The following is a 24,222-nucleotide window of genomic DNA, read 5'->3' as shown; positions in this document are numbered from 1 at the left end:
CTTGGACGATCCCTCCGCGGAGACTCTGAAAGAGTCCGAGTGCAGAGCTGCCCTTGGTTTTAGAAAGATCAATTTTAAGATCAAGGGCGTCTCTGAGGGTTCCGCAGCAGCGAGTGGACAGCAACCCACCCAGACCAGCGGGCCTGTGCGACCGGGAACATCCGGGATCTCAAAGACCCCGCTACGGCCGGCTGCCCCCACAACTACGTTCCGGGGCAAAGGGCCGATGTCGAGGAACGTCTCAGGTCCCCTCAGGGGAGGGAAGGATCAGAGTCGGGCTAATTCTGGCCGCGGGCGGAAACACCCATACCAGAAGACAGACCGACCTAAGCCTTCCACCTCCGGTGGGATCCAATGACGCTCCGCAGAAATAGGGCGAGGATACTCCAGGCAAACCTCCACCACGCCAAAGCTGCTACTGCAGTAATGGAGAAATGCCTTGCGAGTGGTGAAATCCTCTTTGCCCTACTACAAGAGCCGTGGGTCAATACCGGCAAAATACTGGGACTGAACACCGCTGGTAAGTTAATCTACAATACCAGCGGATCAAAACCCAGAGCTTGTATAGTCTTCAACAAGAACACTAATTTCTTACCTGTTACAGAGGTCTGCACCGACGACCTTGTTGCGGCGTATTTCTGTTTCGAAGGTTGGGAAGGCACCAAAGTGATCGTTTGCTCGGCGTACCTTCCATATGAAGAAAGAGACCCGACAACAGAATTGGCGAGAGTGGTCGAGTATGCACGACGCAACAACGCCGAACTGATTGTCGGGGCCGACGTCAATGCGCGCCACACAACTTGGGGAAGCAGCGACGTCAACCACAGAGGTGAGCAACTTCTTAATTTCTTAGACACTAACGGCCTACAGGTACTAAACAGAGGTAATAAGCCAACCTTCGTTACCTCAAACAGGCAGGAAGTTCTAGATATCACTTTCGCTACCGACAACATTGCCAGGCGAATATCAAACTGGCGAGTCAGTGATGAAATTTCGCTATCGGATCACCGTCACATAGCATACGGCATCTTGACTTGCCTCGAAAAACAACTATATACGTTTAGGGATCCAAAGAAAACAAACTGGACTGTCTATAAAGAGAAACTCAGGAGTAATTTGGAGAATATCCCTAAGCGCATCAGAACCCTGGATGAGCTAGAGTTGGCAGTGAAAGTAACCACGGATGGCATCACTGACGCCTACGAGGCTAGCTGCCCTCTCTCCTTACAACACTCAAACAGGAAAGTGCCTTGGTGGAATTCAAACTTGAACAAACTAAGGCAGAAATCCAGAAGGCTGTTTAACAGGGCTAAAAAAACCCAAGAATGGGAACCTTACAAAGAAGCCCTAACAGATTACAACAGAGAAGTTAGGAAGGCCAAACGAGCATCTTGGAAGAGGTTCTGCGAGGATATAACAAAAATTCCCCAAGGATCCCGAGTACACAAACTGCTCGCCAAGGACAAACCTAGCCAAATCGGCCTGCTTAAGAGACCAGATGGATCTTTTACAGCCGACGACGTAGAAAACGTAAGAGTACTGATGGCCCACCACTTTCCGGGGGCTACCTATCAACCAACTGTAGCAACGCCTACACAACGGCCTCTTGACGAGGACTGGCGTAGAGCGGCAAAGATAATCAGACCCCGGGATATAAGGTGCGCCATCAAGACTCTGAAACCCTACAAGTCAAGCGGTCTAGACAACATTTTTCCAGCGCTTCTTCAAAAAGGCCTGGATATCCTAGTACCGCTACTAGTCAAGATATACCGGGTAAGCTTTGCCTGGGGCTATCTTCCAGAGCAATGGACTAGGGCTAAAGTACTATTTATACCTAAGGCAGGCAGAAAGGACTACTCCCTGCCAAGCTCCTTCAGACCCATTAGCCTAACCTCCTTTCTCCTGAAGGTTATTGAGAAAGTCTTGGACAGACACATAAGGGAGCATGCTCTAAGCCTAAAGCCCATTCATAGTTCTCAACACGCCTACTGTGGATAGAGTCGAGAAGGCGTTACAAGACAAACAGATTGCACTTTGTGCGTTCCTAGACATTGAGGGCGCCTTTGACAATACCCCGACAGACACGCTGGTGAAGGGACTAATTAACAAAAATGTAGACTCCACCACTGTCAAATGGGTAAGGTCAATGCTCTCAAATCGCAAAGCTCTAATCTCCCTCCATGGGACATCACTGGAGCTATACACTACGCGAGGTTGCCCACAAGGTGGCGTTCTTTCGCCACTTCTATGGACACTAGCAGTAGACGAACTACTTAGTAAGCTGGCAGAACTCAGAATTGATGCACTAGGGTACGCAGACGACCTAGTTATTATCGTCAGAGGTTTCTGCCAAAGCTTACTAAGCTCTATACTGCAAAAGGCGCTAAACACCATCTCACAGTGGTGTACAGCCAACAAACTGTCAGTCAACGCAGGAAAGACTGTTATTGTGCCATTCACGAGGAAACGGAGACTTAACAAACTGAAGTCTCCCACCTTGAACGGCTCTACTTTGGAATTCTCAGCTGAGGTTAAGTATCTGGGAGTCACATTCGACCAGAAACTCACATGGAATTCTCACATCGACAAAGCCGTGAAAAAGGCTAAAACAACCTTGGGTGTATGTCGACGTCTGGTAGGGAGACATTGGGGAATGCGCCCCAAGATCCTCCTATGGCTATTCAAAGCAATTGTGAGACCAACAATCACATACGCCTCCATTGTGTGGTGGAACAAAGCCAACCAGAAAACAACTGCAGACAGACTAAATAGCCTGCAGAGACTTGCCTGTATGTTGGTAACCGGAGCCATGACGTCTTCTCCTGGTGCGGCCATTGAAGCAATGCTAAACCTACCGCCTCTTCCACTGTTCATACAGCAAGAGGCGAAGGCAAGCAAGCTGAGGGCAATCGCCCAGGGGGGTTCATGTAACTGGATGTCGCAAACGCTTAGGACCTTAGAGGACTCAGTTATGCGAGACCACATATTAGGCATGTTACCTGATCAGATGATTCCACAATTAATCTCTGTTAAACACTATATCGTGGAACTACCTTCCAGGGACGACTGGATGAACAACAAAGTCACGTGGAAGGACGGGAGCCTCATGTGGTTCACCGATGGGTCCAAAATGGAAAATGAAGTCGGCTGTGGGGTCTATGGAGAACGCCCCAGGTTTAAATCCAGCACAAACCTGGGAAGCTTTACCTCCATATTTCAAGCAGAGGTGTACGCCATCCTGGAATGCGCGGAAACCAATATCCAAAAAGGCTACTTCAATCATAACATATACATTCACTCTGATAGTCAGGCAGCATTGTTGGCTTTAGACGCTGACTTGACGTCGTCTAAGTTAGTCAATAATTGCGTCGAATGCCTGAATTCATTAGGCATGAAAAACAGAGTGATTCTCAGATGGGTCCCAGGGCACGCCGGAATCATAGGCAATGAAATGGCCGATGAGCTCGCAAGAGCTGGGGCTAAAGCAGTCCGATATGGTCCGGAACCCATTTGTGGACTGCCAAAGAGCGCCATCCGACACACCCTGAGTAACCAATGTAAACAAGAAGCACTTAAACGCTGGAACAACTCTTCAGGTTTAAACCACTCTAAAGCACTGATAAGGGCATTCAACAGCAGCTATGCGAATGAAGCCCTATCATTGAACAGGAAAAATCTATGCATACTCACTAGGATGCTAACCGGGCACTGTCGCCTAAACAAGCACCTCAGTGTGGTCGGCATCAGAAGCGACAAGGCTTGCAGGTTCTGCCTTGAGGATGATGAAACACCTATTCATCTACTCTGCGACTGCGGCCCACTAATGCATAAGCGTAACACAATCTTTGGCAACTACTTCGTACCTCCAGATAGTGTTTGCAACACTCGCGTCAAGGAACTACTGCGGTTCGTAAAGGCGGTAGGGCTTGACGATGAGCTCTAGTATGAGTGGCGAACACAACAGTCCAATTCTGGACGCGGTGTTACTAGGAACCTTCTAGGACCAGGAAATAGCCACCCTCTTCAAATAATAATAATAATAAATAAACAAAGTTTTCAACCTAAAAAGCAAATCACTAAGACTAAGTAATCCGACAATTTTGAGTACGTTGTCAACATTCCAGAAGTAAAATATCCAATCACAAAAGAACAAGTTTTATCAAACATTGCACGACTATATGATCCTTTGGGTTGGATCGCACCTGTAGTGATCATAGCAAAGATATTAATTAAAAAAATATGGAAATCGCAGTTACATTGGGATTATCCATTAACTTCCATCAGTCATCAGTCATCCATTGGCTTGAGTGAGATGTGGCTCCAATTTCGTAAGGAGTTGGTAGAAATTCAAAGAATTAGAATACCTCGATAGATGTGTTGCTCACGCGAGAGCAAAGTTGAACTTCATGCGTTTTCAGACGCATCGAGGGCGACCTATGCAGCAGCAGTATTTATTCGGGTCATTGATCAGGATAAAACTGTACATGTCAATTTAGTGTCGGCTAAGACTAACTGGTTATAGCTGATAGAGAAGGAAGTTCAATTCCGCGTTTAGAATTGTGTGGCGCAGTTCTTGCAGCGAAGTCATTAAATGAAATATCTCAAGTGATCCCTACATCAAAGGAAAATCTATATGGTTGGACTGATTCGATAAAAGGAATAGCTTGGCTGAAGGGGGGATCAAGTAAATGGTCAACGTTTTTTAGTAATCTTGTGTCAGAAATTCTACCTATAATGGACTACGATCAATGGGGAGATGTCTCGACCGAGACCAACCCATCAGACTGCGCATCATGAGGATTAAATCCATCAGAAATGGTTTCACATGATTTATGGTGGCATGAACCTCAGTGGCTGGGAGAAATTACGCCGTTATTTCTTACTGTTGGAGAATAATACTACCAAAGACTGAGAGAGAAGCTTTACCTAAATTTATAACTGTAAAGGAAATGAATCAGACATAAGACAAGTGTAAGCTCAGAAAGTTGCCTTTAATAAAGAGATTACGTTACTAGCGAACGAAAAGGAAGTAACAAAACGAAGCATTCTTCATATTCTTTGCCCAATTTTGGATCAAAAGGAGTTATTAAGGGTAGGTGGACGTATTGATTTGCCCAACGTAAGGTATGACGCGCGGCATTCGATTATTATACCGACTAAGTCTCATCTTACACAGTTATTAGTATTAGACGCTTATAGCAAAACGCTTCACGGGGGACCAAAAGTATTGTCAATTTCATTCCAAATTTTTTGGTAGGTGAGTCTTTTTTAAATGTTAGTGATGAGAGTTATATTGACTGTAAATTAGTAGATTAGATAGATGGAAGTTAATTCAAAAAATAGTGAGAGACCTATGGCAAAGATGGTCTAAAGAATATTAATGTAATTTAAATCAAAGATATAAGTGGCAGTCAAAATTGTATGAACCAAAAATTAACGATGTTTGCATTGTAAGAGATGATAACATTTCACCATCTAAATGGTTTTTAGGCAAAATTACACAGAAACATGTTGGACCTGACAATGTAACTAGGGTTGTTACTCTTAAGTGTAAAAATGGTTTTATAAAAACACTCTTGAGCAAAAATAAGTGTACTTGAAATTTATTGTGGTGTTTAGTTAGGTTTAATTTTATAGTTTAATTATATTACGTTGTCTGAGTAATTCAATTCATCACAAACTGCTTAGTTTTTTTGGATGTTGTATTTAATTCTGTGAGATGCTCACGGTGGGCGGTTCAGTAATTTAATATGAACCAGCATGTTCTATGTTTACTGTAAAATTATGTGTTGTTAAAATGTTTAGAAAGCTCTTAGTTTTTAAAGGATAAATCCTTGGTGGGCGGAATGTCTAACTGCGTTAACTGATTTTCGATGTTACTCATATAAAGTTTGTAGGAAAATTGATAGATGGCGCTAGTAGTTGTTTACTTCGCGAACTGTCTCGAATTATTACAACATCAAATTGTTTAATAAACACAACCACCGTTAATAATATCCTATATTTAATCTATATCAAGTCTAATTGAACACACAACCACTTTAATTACTTTGGTACCTAAAATAAAAATAATGTGCACCGCGTTCGCAAAACCTTCAAATAATTTAAATTTGGTACAAATGCACGGCATACATATTCGCATATCTATTTCGTTTTATCTATACGCTATACGCATCATAATTATTCAAACTGTCGTAACATAATAACGTCTATTGTTAATAGTCGAAAATATTTCCTCGAGCGCGTATTCAGCGTATTGCATGATGCGTTCGGGACAGACGAGGCATTAAAAGTTCACTGTTGGGTGTATTTAATTCCTGTCTGCTCACATTGCCATATGGCAAAGGCACGATTTAGTACGCTGTTACAAAGTTAGCACACAAGACAGTTCAGTAATAAGGTAGATTTTCATTTGGTTTTTGCAAGCATCTCGCGACTTCCTTTCCGCTTTCGTACGCAGACGAGAGACTCGGTACTCATACGTCTTGGGTGAAACCTAGTTTTAAAACCTGTTACAGTATACACGCCTCACCTCTAACTCACATAAGTTACTTATTAAAACAAGGCTAACGTGTGGTAATCAAAGTAATATAAAACACCATTAAGAATTTCCATCCACAAATAAAAAAACAAACTACAATATTAGTCAATATCGCAATATGCAATCAATAATACGGTCTACAACAATAGAGAAAGTATAAACATAATGAGCGCTATCTAAAGGTAGTCGCAGTCGGTACGCTACGGGCGTAAATTATTTTTACAAAAAATTAAGCAGCGCCATCTCTTAGCCTGGGTCCACTGGTAATAACATCAGTGGGACATATATTCTCTGGTATTATCTATGGAGCCAGTACCGGTAGCGGTGAGCGCCAGCAGCCGAGCGCGGTGCGCGGGGTGGCAGGCGACCGCGAGCAGCGCGCAGGCCGCGGGGCTCAGCTCGCGCTCCACCACGCTGCGGCCACGTGCGCCACCTCCGCACTCGCTCTCTTCCAGGGCACTCACAGACGTCTATGAAGATATTGGATTCATTATTTATTTATTCATAAAGGCTTACCAACTAAATACAATTTACTAACTTGTGCACTAAGAATTAAACAAAAATATAATAAAATAGTTTAAATGTACTTAAATTATAGGTATGCACAACATTACTTTACGAAATACATGTGATATTTTAAAATCAAAAATCTATAAATTTTGGAGAGCAATATAAATTTGTTTTTTAAAATTAAGAAAATTGGATAAGAGGATATCAATTTTTTCATCTATATTAAAATACAATTATATAATTGTAATATTAGCTGTAGAGGAGATTTTAAGCCATAATAACTGTGGTGGAATTTAATTGCATTGGGGAAAAAGTACTAAGCCGACAATTGACGGCAGCGGCACGACGGCACATGCAAACCGTTTTGTTATAAAAGCGAAGGACAGTCCGTATCATAGCTTAAAAGTTTATGTAGACACAGCAATTTTGAAGCATTTCTACGTATTCGCAGAGATCTCATTTGAAATGTATTTAATATATTCTCATAGCTATCATTACGGCTATATTTATTTGCAACAAAACTTAACTTTGAAAGAAACTTTTTTTGTACAGATTCTATTCGTGATATATATTTTTTGTGATATGGGCACCAAACGGGTGAATTATATTCAAGATTAGATCTGACAACAGAGTTGAAAAGTATCTTGAGTAGTAAAATACTTGTTAAATCTTTCGTATTACGGAAAATAAAACCTAGCATTTTAAAACTCTTACGAACAATGTGATCTATATGTTTGTTGAATCTTAGTTCACTATCTAATAAATCTTTAAAATCATTTTTTTCGGCAATAAGCACGTAATTTACCTTGTAACTAGTTGTAAGTTTAATACGTTTTCTAGAAAATTTTAAAAAGTTGCATTTGCCTTCGTTCAGTTCCATACTAATATTTTGACACCATAAGTAAATATAGTCGATATCATTTTGAAGCATTTTTTTGTCCTCAAAACATTTTACCGTCCTGTATAATTTTAGGTCATCTGCGTATAGTTCATATTCTGATTTAATTAATTTATATGATATCATTTATATATAAGGTATTATAATAAGGGGCCTAAGTTTGAGCCATGTGGTACCCCAGATAGCTAATAAAAATCCCGAGAATGATAATCACTAAACTAAGCCACAAGTGGTCGGGAAGCCATATAAGATGTTAACCATGTCAATAATTCATCCGATATGACATAAAATATAAGATATAACTTAAACAAATTTGAATAATTATAAGCAAAATGAAATAATTTCATTCAGTTCTTTTCATTCGTATTAACTCTAAATAATTTTTAGATAATTATTGTCGGATTGTCTCATTTCCTTGATATTTTTAAGTCTTGATACCGTTATTTAGCGGTCTCTGATATGGTTGATAAACGATAGCAGCGAGCAAACATTATAGCGCTACTTGCGAAAGAGTTGTAGTCTATGTTATGTGTCCCAGCGCCAAATGTGAGTCGTTCGACTGTCCAGAAGACTTAGAAACGATATCAAGAGACTGGTTCCGTCAGTAGGTGGAAGAAAACCATGCACAGAAGCTTGAGATGTCTGCTTCCTGGTGAACCAGGCATTGACAAATCTAAAAACTAGAGGAAGTGTGCACATCAGCTTATGGACAGTTAGGAGTGACGGCTTCTGTGTGACGTGGACTCAAGAGGACTGGGGTAGAGTAATATCACTATATGGTGAGGACCGACGTCAGCGAGTACTAAGAAGGCAAGGGTAACGTTTCACAGAAGTCTGCTGTGAAGAAATAATCCCTTATGGTGGAAGCTCATTTATGTTTTAGGCAGCGATTAATGTATTGGACCGTACGGAGTTAGTCTTCACAAAAAACGGCACTTTGAATGCCGCTACATATCAGAAGTCTTAATTACTTACGTACAACCCGCATTAACAGTTCTTGGAGCGTTTTTTTTTTGCAAAAGAGTGTATATTAACATGAATAAATAATGAAATAAAAAAGTGACTCACCGCCGAGTCGAATGATTGTTGCGATTTAAAGTCGTTGGCTTGCTGGATGTCGTACAAGCGCAGAGAGCTGGAGTCGCGCTGCAGACATACCAGCAGGTTCCGTCTGTGAAACATACTGTTTAGAGTAGACTGTTTGACTTGTGCGGGGTGCACGCGGGTGGAGTTGTTAGTGCCGGCATCACTAAACACTACTAGTCAAAAGCTCACTACACTTCTATAAGGGTTAGATGAAGTGATAAAGACATCGTTGCACCCAAAGCAAAGAGTACAAAACAACATTGTACCTGGTCTGCACATAAGCTTTGTTACAAATAGAAAATGCATTCAGTTTTATGACGTAATGTAATCGTAATAAAACTAATATGTATATAAACTCTCGTACGCGGGGTATATTCTGAGACTCTAATTTATACCACGGGTTTGTGTGTGCATTTATGTAGGGGATGAGGTCTGTTCTGTCCAGTCTCGATGCCCGAGTTACGTTATCGATATGTTACACCCACACGGCGCTGTTCCCTCGCGACGCTTGTGTTGTTTGTGTTACCTGGTGGGGCACCAGTGAATCTCGCGCGGGGGACGTGGTTGCGGCAGAGTGAGCAGGGGCGAGGCCAGCGCCCTGGCGTCCCACACACACACGGCGCTGTCCCCTCGCGACGCCAGCTGCCAACCACCACGCTCCGCACACACGCCCTGGCAATGTCGCGTCGTGGCTGATCCGGACGCTTTACTGCCTGCCTCTAAAGGCATTATTAAATATACTATCAATTTCCTAAGCAATGTTACTATAACATATTCCACCAATGATTATTTATCAACATGAAGTTATTATTATATTAGGAATGCTCGCAACTATGTTATACTTAGTCTGGCCATAAATACTGTTACAATTAAAAATAAACAAAATACGTAGGTCACATTAAAAGTTTTGCGTAACTTAAAAAACAACATGATATAACCAAAACATTATGTTTATTACGGATGCAGGTGTTGAACTCATCAGGAATATTTTCGAGGCCTGGAAGAAATTACAGAATGCACTAGGTATTTTCTGTGATTTATCTAAGGCTTTTGATTGTGTTCAACATTCAACGCTGGTCAGGAAGCTATGTCACTATGGTATAAGAGGATCTGCGCTCGATCTTCTTATCTCATATTTAAATAATAGGATTCAGAGGGTCGATGTGAATAGTAGGAGATCTCCTGGGACTCCTCTTGGTATGGGGGTACCCGAAGGGTCTATTCTTGGATTCTTTCTCTCCCTAATTTATATAAATGATCTACCCAATCTTGTAGAAAAAAAACACAAGGTGGTATTGTTTGCGGATGACACTTCACTTATATTCAAAGTGAAAAGAAGCCAAGTTTTATATGACGAAGTAAACAATGCTCTACCTGACATCGTGTACTGGTTTAGCGCGAATAACTTATTGTTAAATATACATAAAACCAAGTATAAAATACTTAATAGTAATTTACCGTGCCAAATGACAAAAATGCAGGTGCGAATATTTTATTAAACGGAGGTAAAACCGGTGGAATCTGTTATACTTCTTGGCATTACTCATGATCCCAAATCCATACTCCAAATTCCAATGGGGCTCCCATATTTATAAAATTAGACAGTTAACTGACATAGATACGCGCCGCTAGTATTATAGTAGTAGTATACTTTATTTATTTTCATAGTACTATGACGTATGGTATATTGTTATGGGGCAGTGCGGCCTATTTTAATACCATCTTTGTGCTGCAGAAGAGAGCTATTCGCTCTAATTATACCATAGGTCCTAAAGAACCAATAAGAGAAAAATTTAAAGAAATAAACATTTTGACTGTACAATATGATCCCAGAAAATGTACAAAACAAATGTGTTAAGAAAATTAAAAGAATTGTTAGAATATGATCTACAATATGCTTCTACAATATGATCCCAGAAAATGTACAAAACAAATGTGTTACGAAATTTAAAAGAATAGTTAAAAAACGTTTGTGTGGGGAAGGTTACTATAGCATAAACGATGTTCGTAATGACACCACAGACTGGGAATGAAGCTAACAACCTCAGGTTCTTAAATTATAAATGTTTATTGTACAATATCACATTGTAATCCATATTTTTATATAAAAAAAGCCCGCAGATATTTTTACGCCCGTTCAGGTCTGAGGCAGTCTATTTTTAATGGGTGGTAGTTTTTGACGTTCAATAAGTGATTTTGAATCTATTTTAAATAAAGTTATTTAAATTTGAATTGCTTTTCAAAATACTCTCCTTTACATTTTAAACATTTTTTCATGCGATCGAACCATTTTTTAAAACAGGAGGACCATAGATATGAACGCATGATTTCTACGTGCTGATTGAACGCTATCACTGCCTCTTCGGAATTGGTAAAAGTGTAACCTCTCATGAAATCATTGATTTTGGGGAAAATATAGAAATCACAGGATGCTAGGTGCAGGAAGAAGTGACGAGTTGTACTTTTTAGGAAGCTAAAAATGACTTAGTTTTGTTGGCCGTGTGTGAAAAAGCATTGCCATGATGTAGGAGAACGCGGCTTTTTGGTCGTCTTTCGCGAGCTTTTTTTAACACCCTGGGTACACAAATGATAGAATACAACTAGGCTTTAACACTCTCTTGATCTTCGAGTGTGCAGATGGGACCCGTAGCTGAGAAAAAATGCAATAATTTTTTTACCAACGTGTCTCACCTGCCTCACTTTTGTTGGCCTGTGTTCATTTTCCAAGATTGCTGTTTTATTTCGGGCTCAAAACAATAAATCCACGTTTCGTCTCCTGTGACAATGTCATAAACAACATTAGAATGTCCGTGGTCGTACTTCATTAGCATCAGTGAGCACCGTTCCACACGAGCCCGTTTCTGCTCCGCTGTCAGTTCATGAGGGATCCAACGACAACAAAGTTACCGAAGTTTCAATTCCTAGTGTTAAATTTTCTAACCATTCCCCAATAATCCTCGAACTGTCTCATAGGTGATCCGCGGCTTTTCTTCAATTAGCCACTTAACAGTAGCCACATTATTTTCGGTGACGGCAGTTGAAGGCCGCCCTTCTCGAAATTTGTCATATAAAGAAACCCAACCTCTCTCAAATTCAGCAAACTATCGCCTCACGGAGCTCAAGCAAAGTGCTTCTCTTCCAAAAGCATTTTGAAGACGAGCGGCACAGTCTTGCGGAGAGAACTTTTTAAATCATAAAGAATCATCGCTCTAAAATCTTTTCGACTTAATTCCATTTTCGTTGCGTACGTAGAACTTTGACGTGTGATAAAAAACAATTGACAAATGATTTCCTGCCAATTGTTTTCTTTTTATTACAAAGAAGCTTGCATTGTTTCAAAAAATATAACATACGAAATTCAAATAGTTCCGATTAGCTACAAGTGCAAAACTTTTAGTGTGCCCCATATATTAACTACATTTGAATATGGAATCTGTCATTTTTATATGATTGTTCATTGAGTTTTCTCATTTTGGCGCCAATGTATTGGGAAACGAGAAAACGCTATATCGCTGTGAGTGCATTGCACAAAGTAGGTATGGAGCCAAATGCAATTTTTAAAAGTCTCCATACTCTTGGTACTAGTAAAATGTTTGTGTACCGGGCTATTGATAGGTACAATGAGACCTCCTCTGTTTGTGACAGAAAAAGATCTGGCCGTTCTCGTGGTGTTCGTACGAAAAAAGTGGTCAAAGCAGGAAATAATTCGAAGAAATCCTGACCGAAAGCAAAACATTTTATTTCGGGAGACGAAGACAGCACCTAGAATCATTTCGCGTATTTTAAAAGATGACTTAGGTTGGTTTGGTGGGGTATTAGCTATGAAGGAGTCACTGAGCCTACTTTTGTGAAAAAGGTAAAAGTGTTTTGATAAACATCGGTACAAGTGTATCAAGGTACTATTCTTGAGAATGTAGTGAAGCCCCTGAACGACACCATATCCAATAACCAAGAATGGTCCTTCCAGCAAGACTCGACGCCAGGTCATAAAGCTCGGTCTACGCAGTCTTGGTTGGAAACGAACGTTTCGGACTTCATCAGAAGACTAAACGTCGCCTGGTCCCGATCTTAATCCGCTGGATTATGATTTATGGTCAGTTTTAGAGAGTACGGCTTGCTCTAAAATCCATGATAATTTGGAGTCCCTAAAACAATCCGTACGATTGGCAGTAAAGAATTTTCCCATGGAAAGAGTGCGTGCTTCTATTGCCAACGAGCCTCAACGTTTAAAGGGCTGTATTGCAGCCAATGGAGACCACTTCGAAAAAGCTTTTTATTTGTTGCAGTATTTATGGCAAGTCTATGTACATATTCTTTTTAGATATTGTTAAAATTCAAGTCAGAAAAAATACTTGGAGGGAATAGAAGAGCATTCGTAACATAAAACAAAGGCCCGATACTGTGAAAGTGTCTGTCCATGCTATCCTCCATAGTGCGGGCCAGAATCGAGACCCCCCAGAGTAGAAAGGTAAAAAGATACACTATATAATATTAAACACTGAAACAGCGGTTATGTTCATCATGTTCCTTTTAGCCCGAACAAAGGCATAACATATTTATATGTTTTGTTGGTTTTCCTTCTATGTAAAAAAATAGATCATAGGCTGTAGTGCTCTACGGCTATACCTCATCATGGCCTGCCGCAGGGTTCCTTACTAGGGCCTCTATTCTTTATTATTTTCATTCAGGGTATTGAAACTTGTTTTCATAATTCCAACGTTTTGCTCATTGCTGATGATATGAAAATCTTAATAGTAGTTAATTTAAACTCGATCAATATTGCAAAGTTAATCGATTAGATCTTAACGTTTTTAAATGCTTTGCGATATCCTACACGCGTTAGCGCAACGTATTATCTTAATGCAATCACCTAAAGATTCCACCAAACTTAAAACAATTAAAGTTCCCTATTGTACATTGGTTAGATACAACTTTGAATATCAATATTATAAATAACTCTGTAGATTATGCGCAGCTTCTTGTGAAGTTATTCTTTAAAATTATCATTCAAATACAAAATTTCGAAAAAACTCGTGTATCAGATCTGCCTTATCTTTAAATAAAATTAGGAAAAATAATAAAAATTTGGACCTTTTTTGCGTCACTGCCACCACCATTCATAAAACACTTGCAAGCGAATTCTTTAACGCTTATAAATAATTCCTTAACCTCGTTAAAAAACTCGTTGGTCACTTTTCGAATATGCTCTTTTTTACCCCTTACTGTATATCTTTTAAAATATTTATTCTTTACTATGTTTTCCGTGTATTTCTTATTTTTTTTCTCTCGGTTAAGGGTTTTGTCGTTTTCATATGTAAAATCTATCTGTGAAAACTTGTAATTAGCTTATATTGTTTTTCTGTATTTATTGACTACTATCTTCTGATAAGCTGTAATTTTTATTTTAAAACTAAAATAAAATAAATACATATATTATGGGATACCTGAAATATAAAAATATATTCTGAACATCTACAAATATATTGGCACACCTATAACACATATCACAGAGACTACTAAAGGCACAAGGAATATAAGGCTTACTTTACGAAAATATACAAACCTCTTAGATCAAATATCTTGATATGTTTATGATTAAGACCAGCCAACACAGTTCGAGGTGCAAACGTGCACCAGGCGACACAATGGGCTGCCTCCCCCGCACCGCCAGCCTCACACAAAGCACGCCCTGCTTCCGGCCAGCCTGATGCTGGTGATGAACTGTCTGCAACCAATCATATATTCTAGTGCCACTCTCAAGTTCTTGAAGCCTCACAATACCTGTATAAACACCACTGGACAGGCTGTTCCATATGTTTGACTGCAAATTTTTTGTGCCTATTTGAAGCGCCACTCGCGAGCGTCCAGAGAACTAATTTTGACGTATAATACAAATGGCTACGAAGGAACGTAACAATACTCTGAACTTTTTTACATTTTTAATCAGTTTCGTTCTTTTTCCGTGTTATTTATACTTCAAGAAACAACGTAAGTAATAAAGTACACAATTTTTTTTTGTAAATCGTTTTCCACCATCTATGTTGTCTACTAGATTGTCATCACTAGTCTTAGTATCGCAGACTCTCGCTACATGGCTAACAGCGCCAAAATGGCGAATATCAAACAGGCACAAAAGCACTTTGACAGCCGCTAGTCCAGTGGTATGTAGTAGAGGTCAGTGCTCACAGTAGTAGGAAACATACCTCCATCATAGTCTACAGTAGAACTAGCTTGTACGTCCCACAGCATGATGCAGTTGTCCGCACGATGCTTGTCCATTGCTGCCACCAACAAATTACTCTCCTGGTGATTCCATGCCAATGAATTGCAGGGACGTGCATATCTAGCCACTGCAACAAGCATTTTTATGTTTAATTAGTCCGAGGATGTCTTAATGCTGTCTGCTGATAGCGGCTTAATGGAGTGACGCAGTTCGCTATGTACCTAAATCGAATTAATAAAACAACATCGCACGTAGAAAAGCATTAGCATGAATGAAGTTACGGCAGTTGTAGAGTGACCTTTATTGACCATAGATAGTGACACCATAACATATTGCAAGCACACTTGGTAAACGTCATGATGCTATTTATCAGTTCGTAAAGGGACTATGACATGGGGAGACGAACTAATAAGAAACTCCCCTATTTCTGTTCATGTTTCTAATAATTCACACGCGTTACCAGTCGGCACCCTTCACTCTCATAGGAAACTTTTACTATTATTATTATTATTATTAATGTTAGCCAGATATTAGAGACCCGGAGTTAGCTGTTTGCCCCCGCGCCTTCCCCATTCATCATCAACTGGCGAACGGACCAAAACAGGCCTGACGAATGAGGTCCGAACGTTCTTCAAGTTTCATGGCGGGCAATCACCTTCCGAACCGCTCCCATCCACCTCCGGTCACCAAGTCCAAGGTCACTCTGGTTTGGGTACCGGGACACAAGGACATCAAGAGTAATGAGATAGCTGATGAGCTGGCCAAAAAAGGAGCTATGGCAACCATCATTGCACCTGAACCCTTCTGCCATGTCAGAGAATCCATAATCCGAAGAGTATTGAAGAATCAGGAAACTCCCAAAACAGCTCTCACAGGAACTAAACATACAATTTACCATACCTTTGGGCACACACAGCTCCATCTTCCTATGTGAGTGCGTAGCCATCAAGGAAGCCGCCAGCGCTATATTAAGAAGGAAGGTACATGGCCACAGCATCAGATTTCTTTCTGACCGTATGGCGGTACTAACAGCGCTGAAGGGTAACACATACAACTCAGTACTAATACACGAATGTCACCAAACCCTGGAGCAAGTTGCTTCTGATAACCGGGTAACTCTGCAATGGATCAAGGGACATAGCGGTTCGTTGGGAAATGATGCAGCGGATGAGCTTGCAAGGCGGGCATCGGCAAATATAGTGACTGGCCCATTGCCACTTCTGCCACTGCCCTTCAGCCAAATGCGCTCATGGATACGCTCTCTCACCAACGACCTACACAACACCCGATGGATGAATGTCTGAAGCTGTAGACAGTCAAAGGAGGCGATACCTGCACTATCACCCAAACTGACACGTAGACCTATCAGCCTCAACAGACATGACATCCGTATAATGGTGGGCACCCTAACGGGTCACACATCACTAAACAAACACCTTTTCACAATCGGCGTAACGGACAGTCCTAAGTGCAGAGGCTGTCTGACCGAAGACGAAACGGTCGCTCACGTAATCCTGGAAGGCGCGGGGGTGGCCAACCAACGGGCAAAAACCTTAACCAATACGAGGTCGCTCCAAGAAGTCTGTGAACACCCCAGGAATGTTCTGAACTTCTGGAAGGAGCTGGGCTGGTTGGAGTAACTGGCCATTACTGCACGCAAAATGGACCCAGCTAGTGGTTTAATTGCGGAAACAGGAGCCCCTATACCATACCATACCATACCATACTATACCTCCCAAAACAGCCAATCATTGGATTTCATTGCCTAAACCAGGTTAAGCTGCTCTTAGGCTGCTTAAAGGTAGGCCTGGAGGATGGGATTTAGATACAAATTAGAACTCCGAATATGAAAGAAAAAAAAAATCTCTAAGCATTGCCCAACTACCTCCTCACAATGAGCATAGTCATCTCTAGGTTGTATGTCCTTGCACATGTAGAGGGCACAATATATCTACAAATTTAAGTGCTTATTTCCCCAACAATAATGATAATAATACATATAATGCAAACAGTCACTTATGCTCAAATATGGGGGATAATGTGTAGGTCCGGCTGCAGTACACACTAATACATACATACAAGCATTGCGACGATTACGGAGGGTTTAAAGAAAACTACCTGTACCAGCCTTTAAAGGATGTTTATTATGAATCTATAACGTTGAAGACGCCGTTGTAGTACCTGACTACGAAGGGTACTAGATCAACCAACAATACACACTGCGACCCTTGCTCATATTTTGTTGCTGTTGCTGCTGTAAGCTACGCCAGCGCACAAAAGTGCTAACGAAAGATTTGAGTGTTTTTTATTATTTTATGTAAAATAATGTATGTAATGTAGACACAATGTTACAGGATAAGTTAACTTTCATACTTATATACACTTTCAGTTTTTTCAGGACATAGTCGGTCTAAGATTTGAATCCTGTTGTACAACTCTCCACACATATAAGCCATAATTTTTGCCACCTTGGCCCACCCCTTTCACTGGAAAAGCGATTGAGCTGTTATATTATGGCCAGGTTTTAGTTGGAAGTAGATTTCAATCTGAGACTGACATAAATGGTTATTGACATATTATTTTTCTAGTTCAAATTCAATTTTTTTTAATGAACATGGGTTTTAAAATAACTTAGTAAACATCTACTATCCATTCAAAAGTTTATGATGCCTCAGAATAGAGAAGAACTGTTGCAAGAAACTCAGCAGGTTTCTTCTTTTTTTTTATATTAAATATAGTTTTGTCTCAGACCTTTTATATTGTTACGAACATAACATCTGCCAGCCCAGTCATAAAATGCATATTTTCTTTGGATATGTTGTTCAAGAGAATCCCCACAAATGTAATTAAGAGACAGTATTTTCAATGGATTTATTTGAATGTATGTTTCATATTTGCCAAAGATTTGCAATCACATAATAAAGATGACACAAACTCTGTATGATGTGTATATATAAGTATGTGATAGCACTTCTTCTCTTAATCAATACAGACAGCCCATTGTTTGGTTTATTCCCTCATGCTTTCTGTGTTTCTACAACTAATTTACATGTTCCATTTAGATTAAACATTTTTGAAATATAAGTACTAAAGTTTTTTCATTAAAAGATTGTAAGCTCAAACATAATATAAACATTACCAAATTCTCTTCCAGCCAATCCCAGAGGATCATATGCTTGTTTGAGGCTAGTTAGAGACACTCTCCCATTCACATGTCCCAGAGCAAGTAAAGGATCTGGTTGCTCCGATATTGCACTCACATCTACACAACGGACACCACTTGCGCTCAGAGAGGCGACCACATACGCTCCACGCGTTGATGACAACTGTGTGACTGTAAACAGAGATTTAATTGTGTGTATTACTCAACATTTAACCAACAACATCAACATGGATAACTTATACATACATGATGTCTTTTTCTCAATATCCCTTATATTAGCTATTTCATACAAGGACAGATCTTGGCCACCCCATACAACAAATTTATCGTGTTGTGCTGGACACCATATAATTCCTATTTTACTTCCAGACATGGTTTAAACAAATATTTCAACACTAACATAAAAAAAATTACAATTTAACAATTTAGCATAATATTATGTATGTCCTTAGATTCCTAATAAAATTATTAATATAATTATGTTCCAACATTTCTTATTTAAAATAAAATATCTGTAAACTTGTAGTAAGTTACAAGTAAGTACAAAAATAGTTTGTAATTTCACACTTTATATTTTATAAATCTGACAACAATACCGCATATGAATAGTTAATGTAATATTCTGATTTCTATTCTTAGAACCAATTCCCTAATACTATCAAGTACGTATGTAGTATATAGAAAAATAACAATAATATTTTTATTTACATATGAATTGTCAATTGTCACTTTTTTTTGGTTCTGTTCGTCCATCTGGACAGACAAAAGGGTCAAAGCCCATACAGCCAAGTCTTCATTTTTATTTTTCTATTCTTCAGTCTTCACTTTACACAGCTTGTTCAAAGTCAAGCTAAGTCTTTCTATAATCTTCATCTTCAAACATAAATAGTACAATTTCACATAAAAGTAGTATTTCGTGTTCTCCATGTTTCATTTTCTTCATATACATATAGGTTCGCATGAAAGGCCGAAGCCAAGTCTTTTATTGATAATATTCTTGTTCCAATGAAGATCAAGCTTAGCCCGGGGTTTAATAATAATAAACTTTTATGATATAATACTAAAATATAAATCTCATATACGTTATAAGAAATATATTATACATGAATTATAAGTAATAATGATGAATATTAGTTGAATATAATAATTATAAGATAATATGAAACTAATTTAAGGTATAACTACAAATATACATTATAATAATATACATAATAATTACATTATAAACACAAGTCCAATAATAATTTATGGACGAATATGTTTTAAGTCTGTGTAAGGGATTGTGTCAAAAGCCAAGCCGTATTTTCAAATTTCGCCTACCGTTGAAACTATAAATTTGTAAAGCGGCACGAAGCAGTCATAAGTTTTCAATAACTGCTGAAGTGAGCGCGGGATGTTTTCAGCATTCTTATAAATATCCAAGAGGCAGTCTATCAATGTAAATCTTTGAAGATTATATTGGGGACAGTCAAAGAAAATGTGATCAAGAGTTTGGATGGATAAATTACAGAATTGACAAGTTGGAGAATCTAAAACACCGATCCTAAATGAGCACCACTACGAGAATGTCCCAGACGTAACCGACAAATTGTGGTGTAAAATTTTCTGTGTAAGTATTTTTTCTTTTTAACAAACCAGGGAGGAGAGATTTCGTTTTTAATGTCGGCTAACCATTTGCCCTTTGTTTGAACAACTTGTTGCCAATAATTCTGAAAGTCTTGCAAGATTGTACCTTTAAAATGAGACAGTGCATCTGTGTGTGGTATGGGAATGTTCAAAGCAGTATGTATCTGATTACTATTCACAATAGATTTAGCAAGATAATCAGCTTGTTCATTTCCTTCCACGCCTATGTGTGAACGAGTCCAGAATAAAACAATATCTTTTGTTAGGGATAAGCATTGATATTTGTCTCTAATATTGTAAATGATGAAATTAGTTGTAACATTACATTTAGGATATTGTAAAGCTTTTAAAACACTCATGCTATCCGTTATAACAATCCAATTATTATATGACTGTTCTCCAATATATTCTAGAGCAGCATATATGGCAGCACATTCTGCTGTGTATATACTAACCAAGGTATATAACCTATGACCAAACCCACTCCGCAGTTGTATGTCATAAACTGCCATAGAGACAGCAGTATTACTTTTAGATCCATCAGTATAATGTTGGTTATAATTTTGCCACTCTGACAGCATACTATATACATCTTCCTTATATTTTAATGATTCATTAATAATTATTTTAATAGGTGTATATTTTGAATTATAAAAATTTAAATAACATGGCCAAAGAATACTAGAAAATAGATTATGATCACAAGAAAAATGTAACAAATCAGAGATGCCTTCTACTTGATAGTAGGATTCATTGTCAGTTTGGTTAATATAGTCCTGTATCTTTAATACGAGTGGATGATTATTAATAGAAGTTAATTTGAGAAAGAATTTTGTTTGTAGATATTTGAATCTAAGAGCTAGTGGGGGAATATTACATTCTACTTGTAATGATATAATAGGAGTAGACCTAAAAGCGCCTGTTATGATCCTTAAGCATTTATTTTGTATTTTTTCTAATTTATTCACTAATGTAATTACTCCACCATAACAAAAGAAGGCATACTCAAAATGGCTACGGACTAATGACTTATATAGTGTTAGCAAGATGAGTGGGTCTGCATTCCAATATGTACCAGCTAATGATTTCAGAATATTGCAGGCCTTTAATGCTCGATTTTCTAATATTTCAACATATTTGTACCATCTAAAATTACTTAAAAACGTAACTCATAAAAACTTTATTGAATTATCTATTGAAATTTCCTGAGTATCATATTATATTCTTGCATCTCTTATTCTTATAGAATGCTTTGAAAATATTACTACTTTGCTTTTATCAATACTGACCTCAAGACTAAGATATTGAAAATAAAGCTCCAATTTTTTGAGTGATACATTAAGATCTAACACAACATTTGATAAATGAAGTCCTGAACTATACACTACTAGATCATCAGCAAATTGGAGGTTAGAAACTCTATTACCTAAAACAATATTTATTTATGTAGATTATAAAGAGCAATGGACTCAAAATTCCGCCCTGCGATACGCCTCTATATGAATATCGAGGACCTATTAATTGGTTACTGACTCTAACATAAAATTTACGACCATGCAAGAAATTGAATATCCAACTAACTATTTTTCCAGGAACATTTAAGGATAGAAGAATGGATGATAATTGTTCTAAATCAACATTATTAAATGCTCCTACAACATCCAAAAAAACACCAGCCAATATCTTATTGTCAATCTGGGCACTATGGATGTCAAGACATAAATGCCGTATACTCTCACAAGCAGAACAACCACATCGAAATCCAAATTGATTATTAGGTAAGAGGTTGTTACTTTCAATATAAAATATTAATCTCTGTTTTATTAATTGTTCAAAAATTTTACCAACACACGAGCTTAGTGTGATAGGACGATATGAATCAGCTGAACTAGAATCTTTCCCATGCTTTAAAATAGGAATTAGACAGTCTGTTTTCCATTCTTCTGGAATAGTGGAGTTCTTCCATAGGAGATTTAATATTTTTAGAAACTTATTTAAGTTAGAAGAGTTTAGGAGTTTAAACATTTTATAGGAGAGCCAATCCAAACCGCATGCAGAGTCCTTTCTTGATGATAGACCAGCTTTTAATTCTTCAATAGTAAAAGTGGCAATCATAAAAGAGTTGGTGCTTAAAGGATGATTATTGTGGATAATTGTCAAATTTGGTACTGTATCTGGAGTATATTTGTGTAAAAAGTTGGATATCTAATTATTGCTAGAGAAACAATTATTATTAGAATCTAAGTTCTTAAATTTTTTCTTTGCTTGAGCTTGCTTAAAATGAATGTAGTTTTGGATATTGCAATTTGATTTGAATAACAGATAAGCCTGTTTGCAATCTTCTACCACTTTAGTACATTGCCCATTCCACCAGGGAAGTTGTCGCTTTCTTTTAGGTAGATTAGTAATATTGTTACAGTGGTAGTTGGTTTTAGGTACTGAATTTTCTACCGCTCTAAGAATTATGGAACAGAAGTTATTGTAAGACTTCTGTAGATTACAATTATTTATATCAAATTGTTTTAACAAGTCATTTACTAAGTTCTCATATTGGTCCCAATTTACTATTTTCAGATTACTGTGTGGAGGAATGTTGGATGGAATTGAAGAAGATTCAGTTTCCGACACTACCATGGAAAATTTTGTGATTGTAGGCAAGTGATAGCTGCCCAAAGAGTCCTGATGAACTTGCCATTCACAGCACAGGAATAATGAAGATGATACTATTGTTAGATCTAGTCCATTTGGTCTCCAAGAATTAGTACCCACTGTTGGTTGATCATTATTTAAGAACATTGAGTCATTATCGTCCATTACATCCATGATGTCTACCTCTAGAATTGGTTCTATTACAACCCCAATTATGAACCCCTATTAGGTTCATTGCTGCTGGATTGGATAAAATTAAATTAATGATGTCTTGTGTGTTCTCTGTCTTATTGAGTGATGGAAAGTTTGTTGGATGTTTAAATAAATCTGATAATGGTGTTTTACTTTTATTTTTACTATCCAATTTCTTTTTTTGTTTTATAGGGCATTGACCTGATACTGCAAGATGGTAACCTTTACAGTGCACACATACTGCTTTGTCAATAGGTATAGTACATTCTTTATATGAATGATTTTCAGTGCAGATTGAGCAACGCTGAGCATTCTTACAGAATTTAGCCAAGTGGTCAAACCTAAGGCATCGGATACACTGCTTAACTGGCGGCACATAAGGTCGCACTGGTAAACGCCACATCTTTAAGTGAACGTAATCTGGGAGTGAAGTAGATGACGCAAAAGTAATAATGACTGCCAGTGTAGGTTGTAATATAAAACCACTATCGGATTTGTTTTTTTTTCATTATACGCCGAACAAAAATATTTTTTTTTGTACTTGACAAAGATTTGAAAATTTTTTTGTTGGACATATCAATGGGTACGGAGGAAATTACTCCAGACAATTCAGTGGCACCAGCTGGGATGGACGCCTTAATATTTTGTTCCCTTAAAAATGTCGTGTTGTCTAGGAATGTATTAGCCAAATTGGGTCGTTCAAACACTACTCCTATCTTATATTTGTAGAGTTTCTTAAGATATTTAATGCCTTTAATGAAGCGCGATAAGTAGCTACTAAGAGTTAGCATGTCACGACTACCAAGTGGCTGTTCAGTGACACTCTCTATGAAGACTAAATTCATGACCGGCACCTGCGTCTTCCGGATATCGGCGACAATAGTCGGCCACCCTATATGGCAAATAAAAGTCCTCGTGGTCTTCCAAAACTGTACGCGAATCTGAGTATTCGCTACTTTATCTCGCTCCGGCTTGGTTTTTTTCCGCCTTTTCGACATCTAAATTAGCACAAACCTAAATCACTAAATATATACTTTTACTTATACTAAACAAATTAAATGATATAAGTATTTGTATATGACAAATATATACTTTTCAAAAATATGAGGATTATATACAATATAATAGAAATATTTAATTTTATAGTTAAAAAGACCGCCCTAAGCAATCAAGAGTTCCCGCGCTTTTTTTTCTGTCAATTGTCACTTAACACTGTCAGTTTATTTTGTTTTTTTTTTAGAGCATTGGTAACCAAATACAATAAAAGAAGAATATTTATTACTCTTGTTTCTTAATATTTTTATATTTTAAACAGTATAATTGAATTTTTTTTA

The 24,222-nt window shown here is 38.2% G+C and overlaps 1 protein-coding gene and 1 long non-coding RNA gene across 3 annotated transcripts in view; one reads left to right on the top strand and one right to left on the bottom strand.

Annotated features, from left to right (window-relative positions):
* LOC126969185 (GATOR complex protein MIOS-B) overlaps positions 1-19,291 on the bottom strand; it is a 42,407-nt gene extending 23,116 nt beyond the window's left edge. The window contains exons 1-7 of the mRNA XM_050814502.1: positions 18,668-19,291; positions 18,398-18,592; positions 15,239-15,385; positions 14,599-14,760; positions 9,562-9,754; positions 9,018-9,120; positions 6,858-7,011 (exon numbers count right to left, since the gene is read on the bottom strand). Coding sequence (XP_050670459.1) covers positions 6,858-7,011; positions 9,018-9,120; positions 9,562-9,754; positions 14,599-14,760; positions 15,239-15,385; positions 18,398-18,592; positions 18,668-18,794 — 1,081 coding nt within the window. The 5' untranslated portion in view covers positions 18,795-19,291. The remainder of the gene's footprint in view (positions 1-6,857; positions 7,012-9,017; positions 9,121-9,561; positions 9,755-14,598; positions 14,761-15,238; positions 15,386-18,397; positions 18,593-18,667) is intronic.
* A 368-nt stretch (positions 19,292-19,659) lies between these two features.
* On the top strand, positions 19,660-23,097 carry LOC126969028 (uncharacterized). 2 transcript variants are annotated; one of them, XR_007730325.1, is made up of 4 exons: positions 19,660-20,030; positions 21,640-21,825; positions 22,622-22,821; positions 23,081-23,097. It is a non-coding gene; the product is annotated as an uncharacterized LOC126969028 (long non-coding RNA). The 2 variants fall into 2 exon arrangements; XR_007730326.1 differs by lacking the exon at positions 19,660-20,030 and adding an exon at positions 20,825-21,456.
* Positions 23,098-24,222: the final 1,125 nt, after the last annotated feature.

This window comes from Leptidea sinapis, chromosome 17, assembly GCF_905404315.1.
Source record: "Leptidea sinapis chromosome 17, ilLepSina1.1, whole genome shotgun sequence".
Lineage (NCBI taxonomy): Eukaryota > Metazoa > Arthropoda > Insecta > Lepidoptera > Pieridae > Leptidea > Leptidea sinapis.
This window is presented reverse-complemented; position numbering and strand designations above follow the sequence as displayed.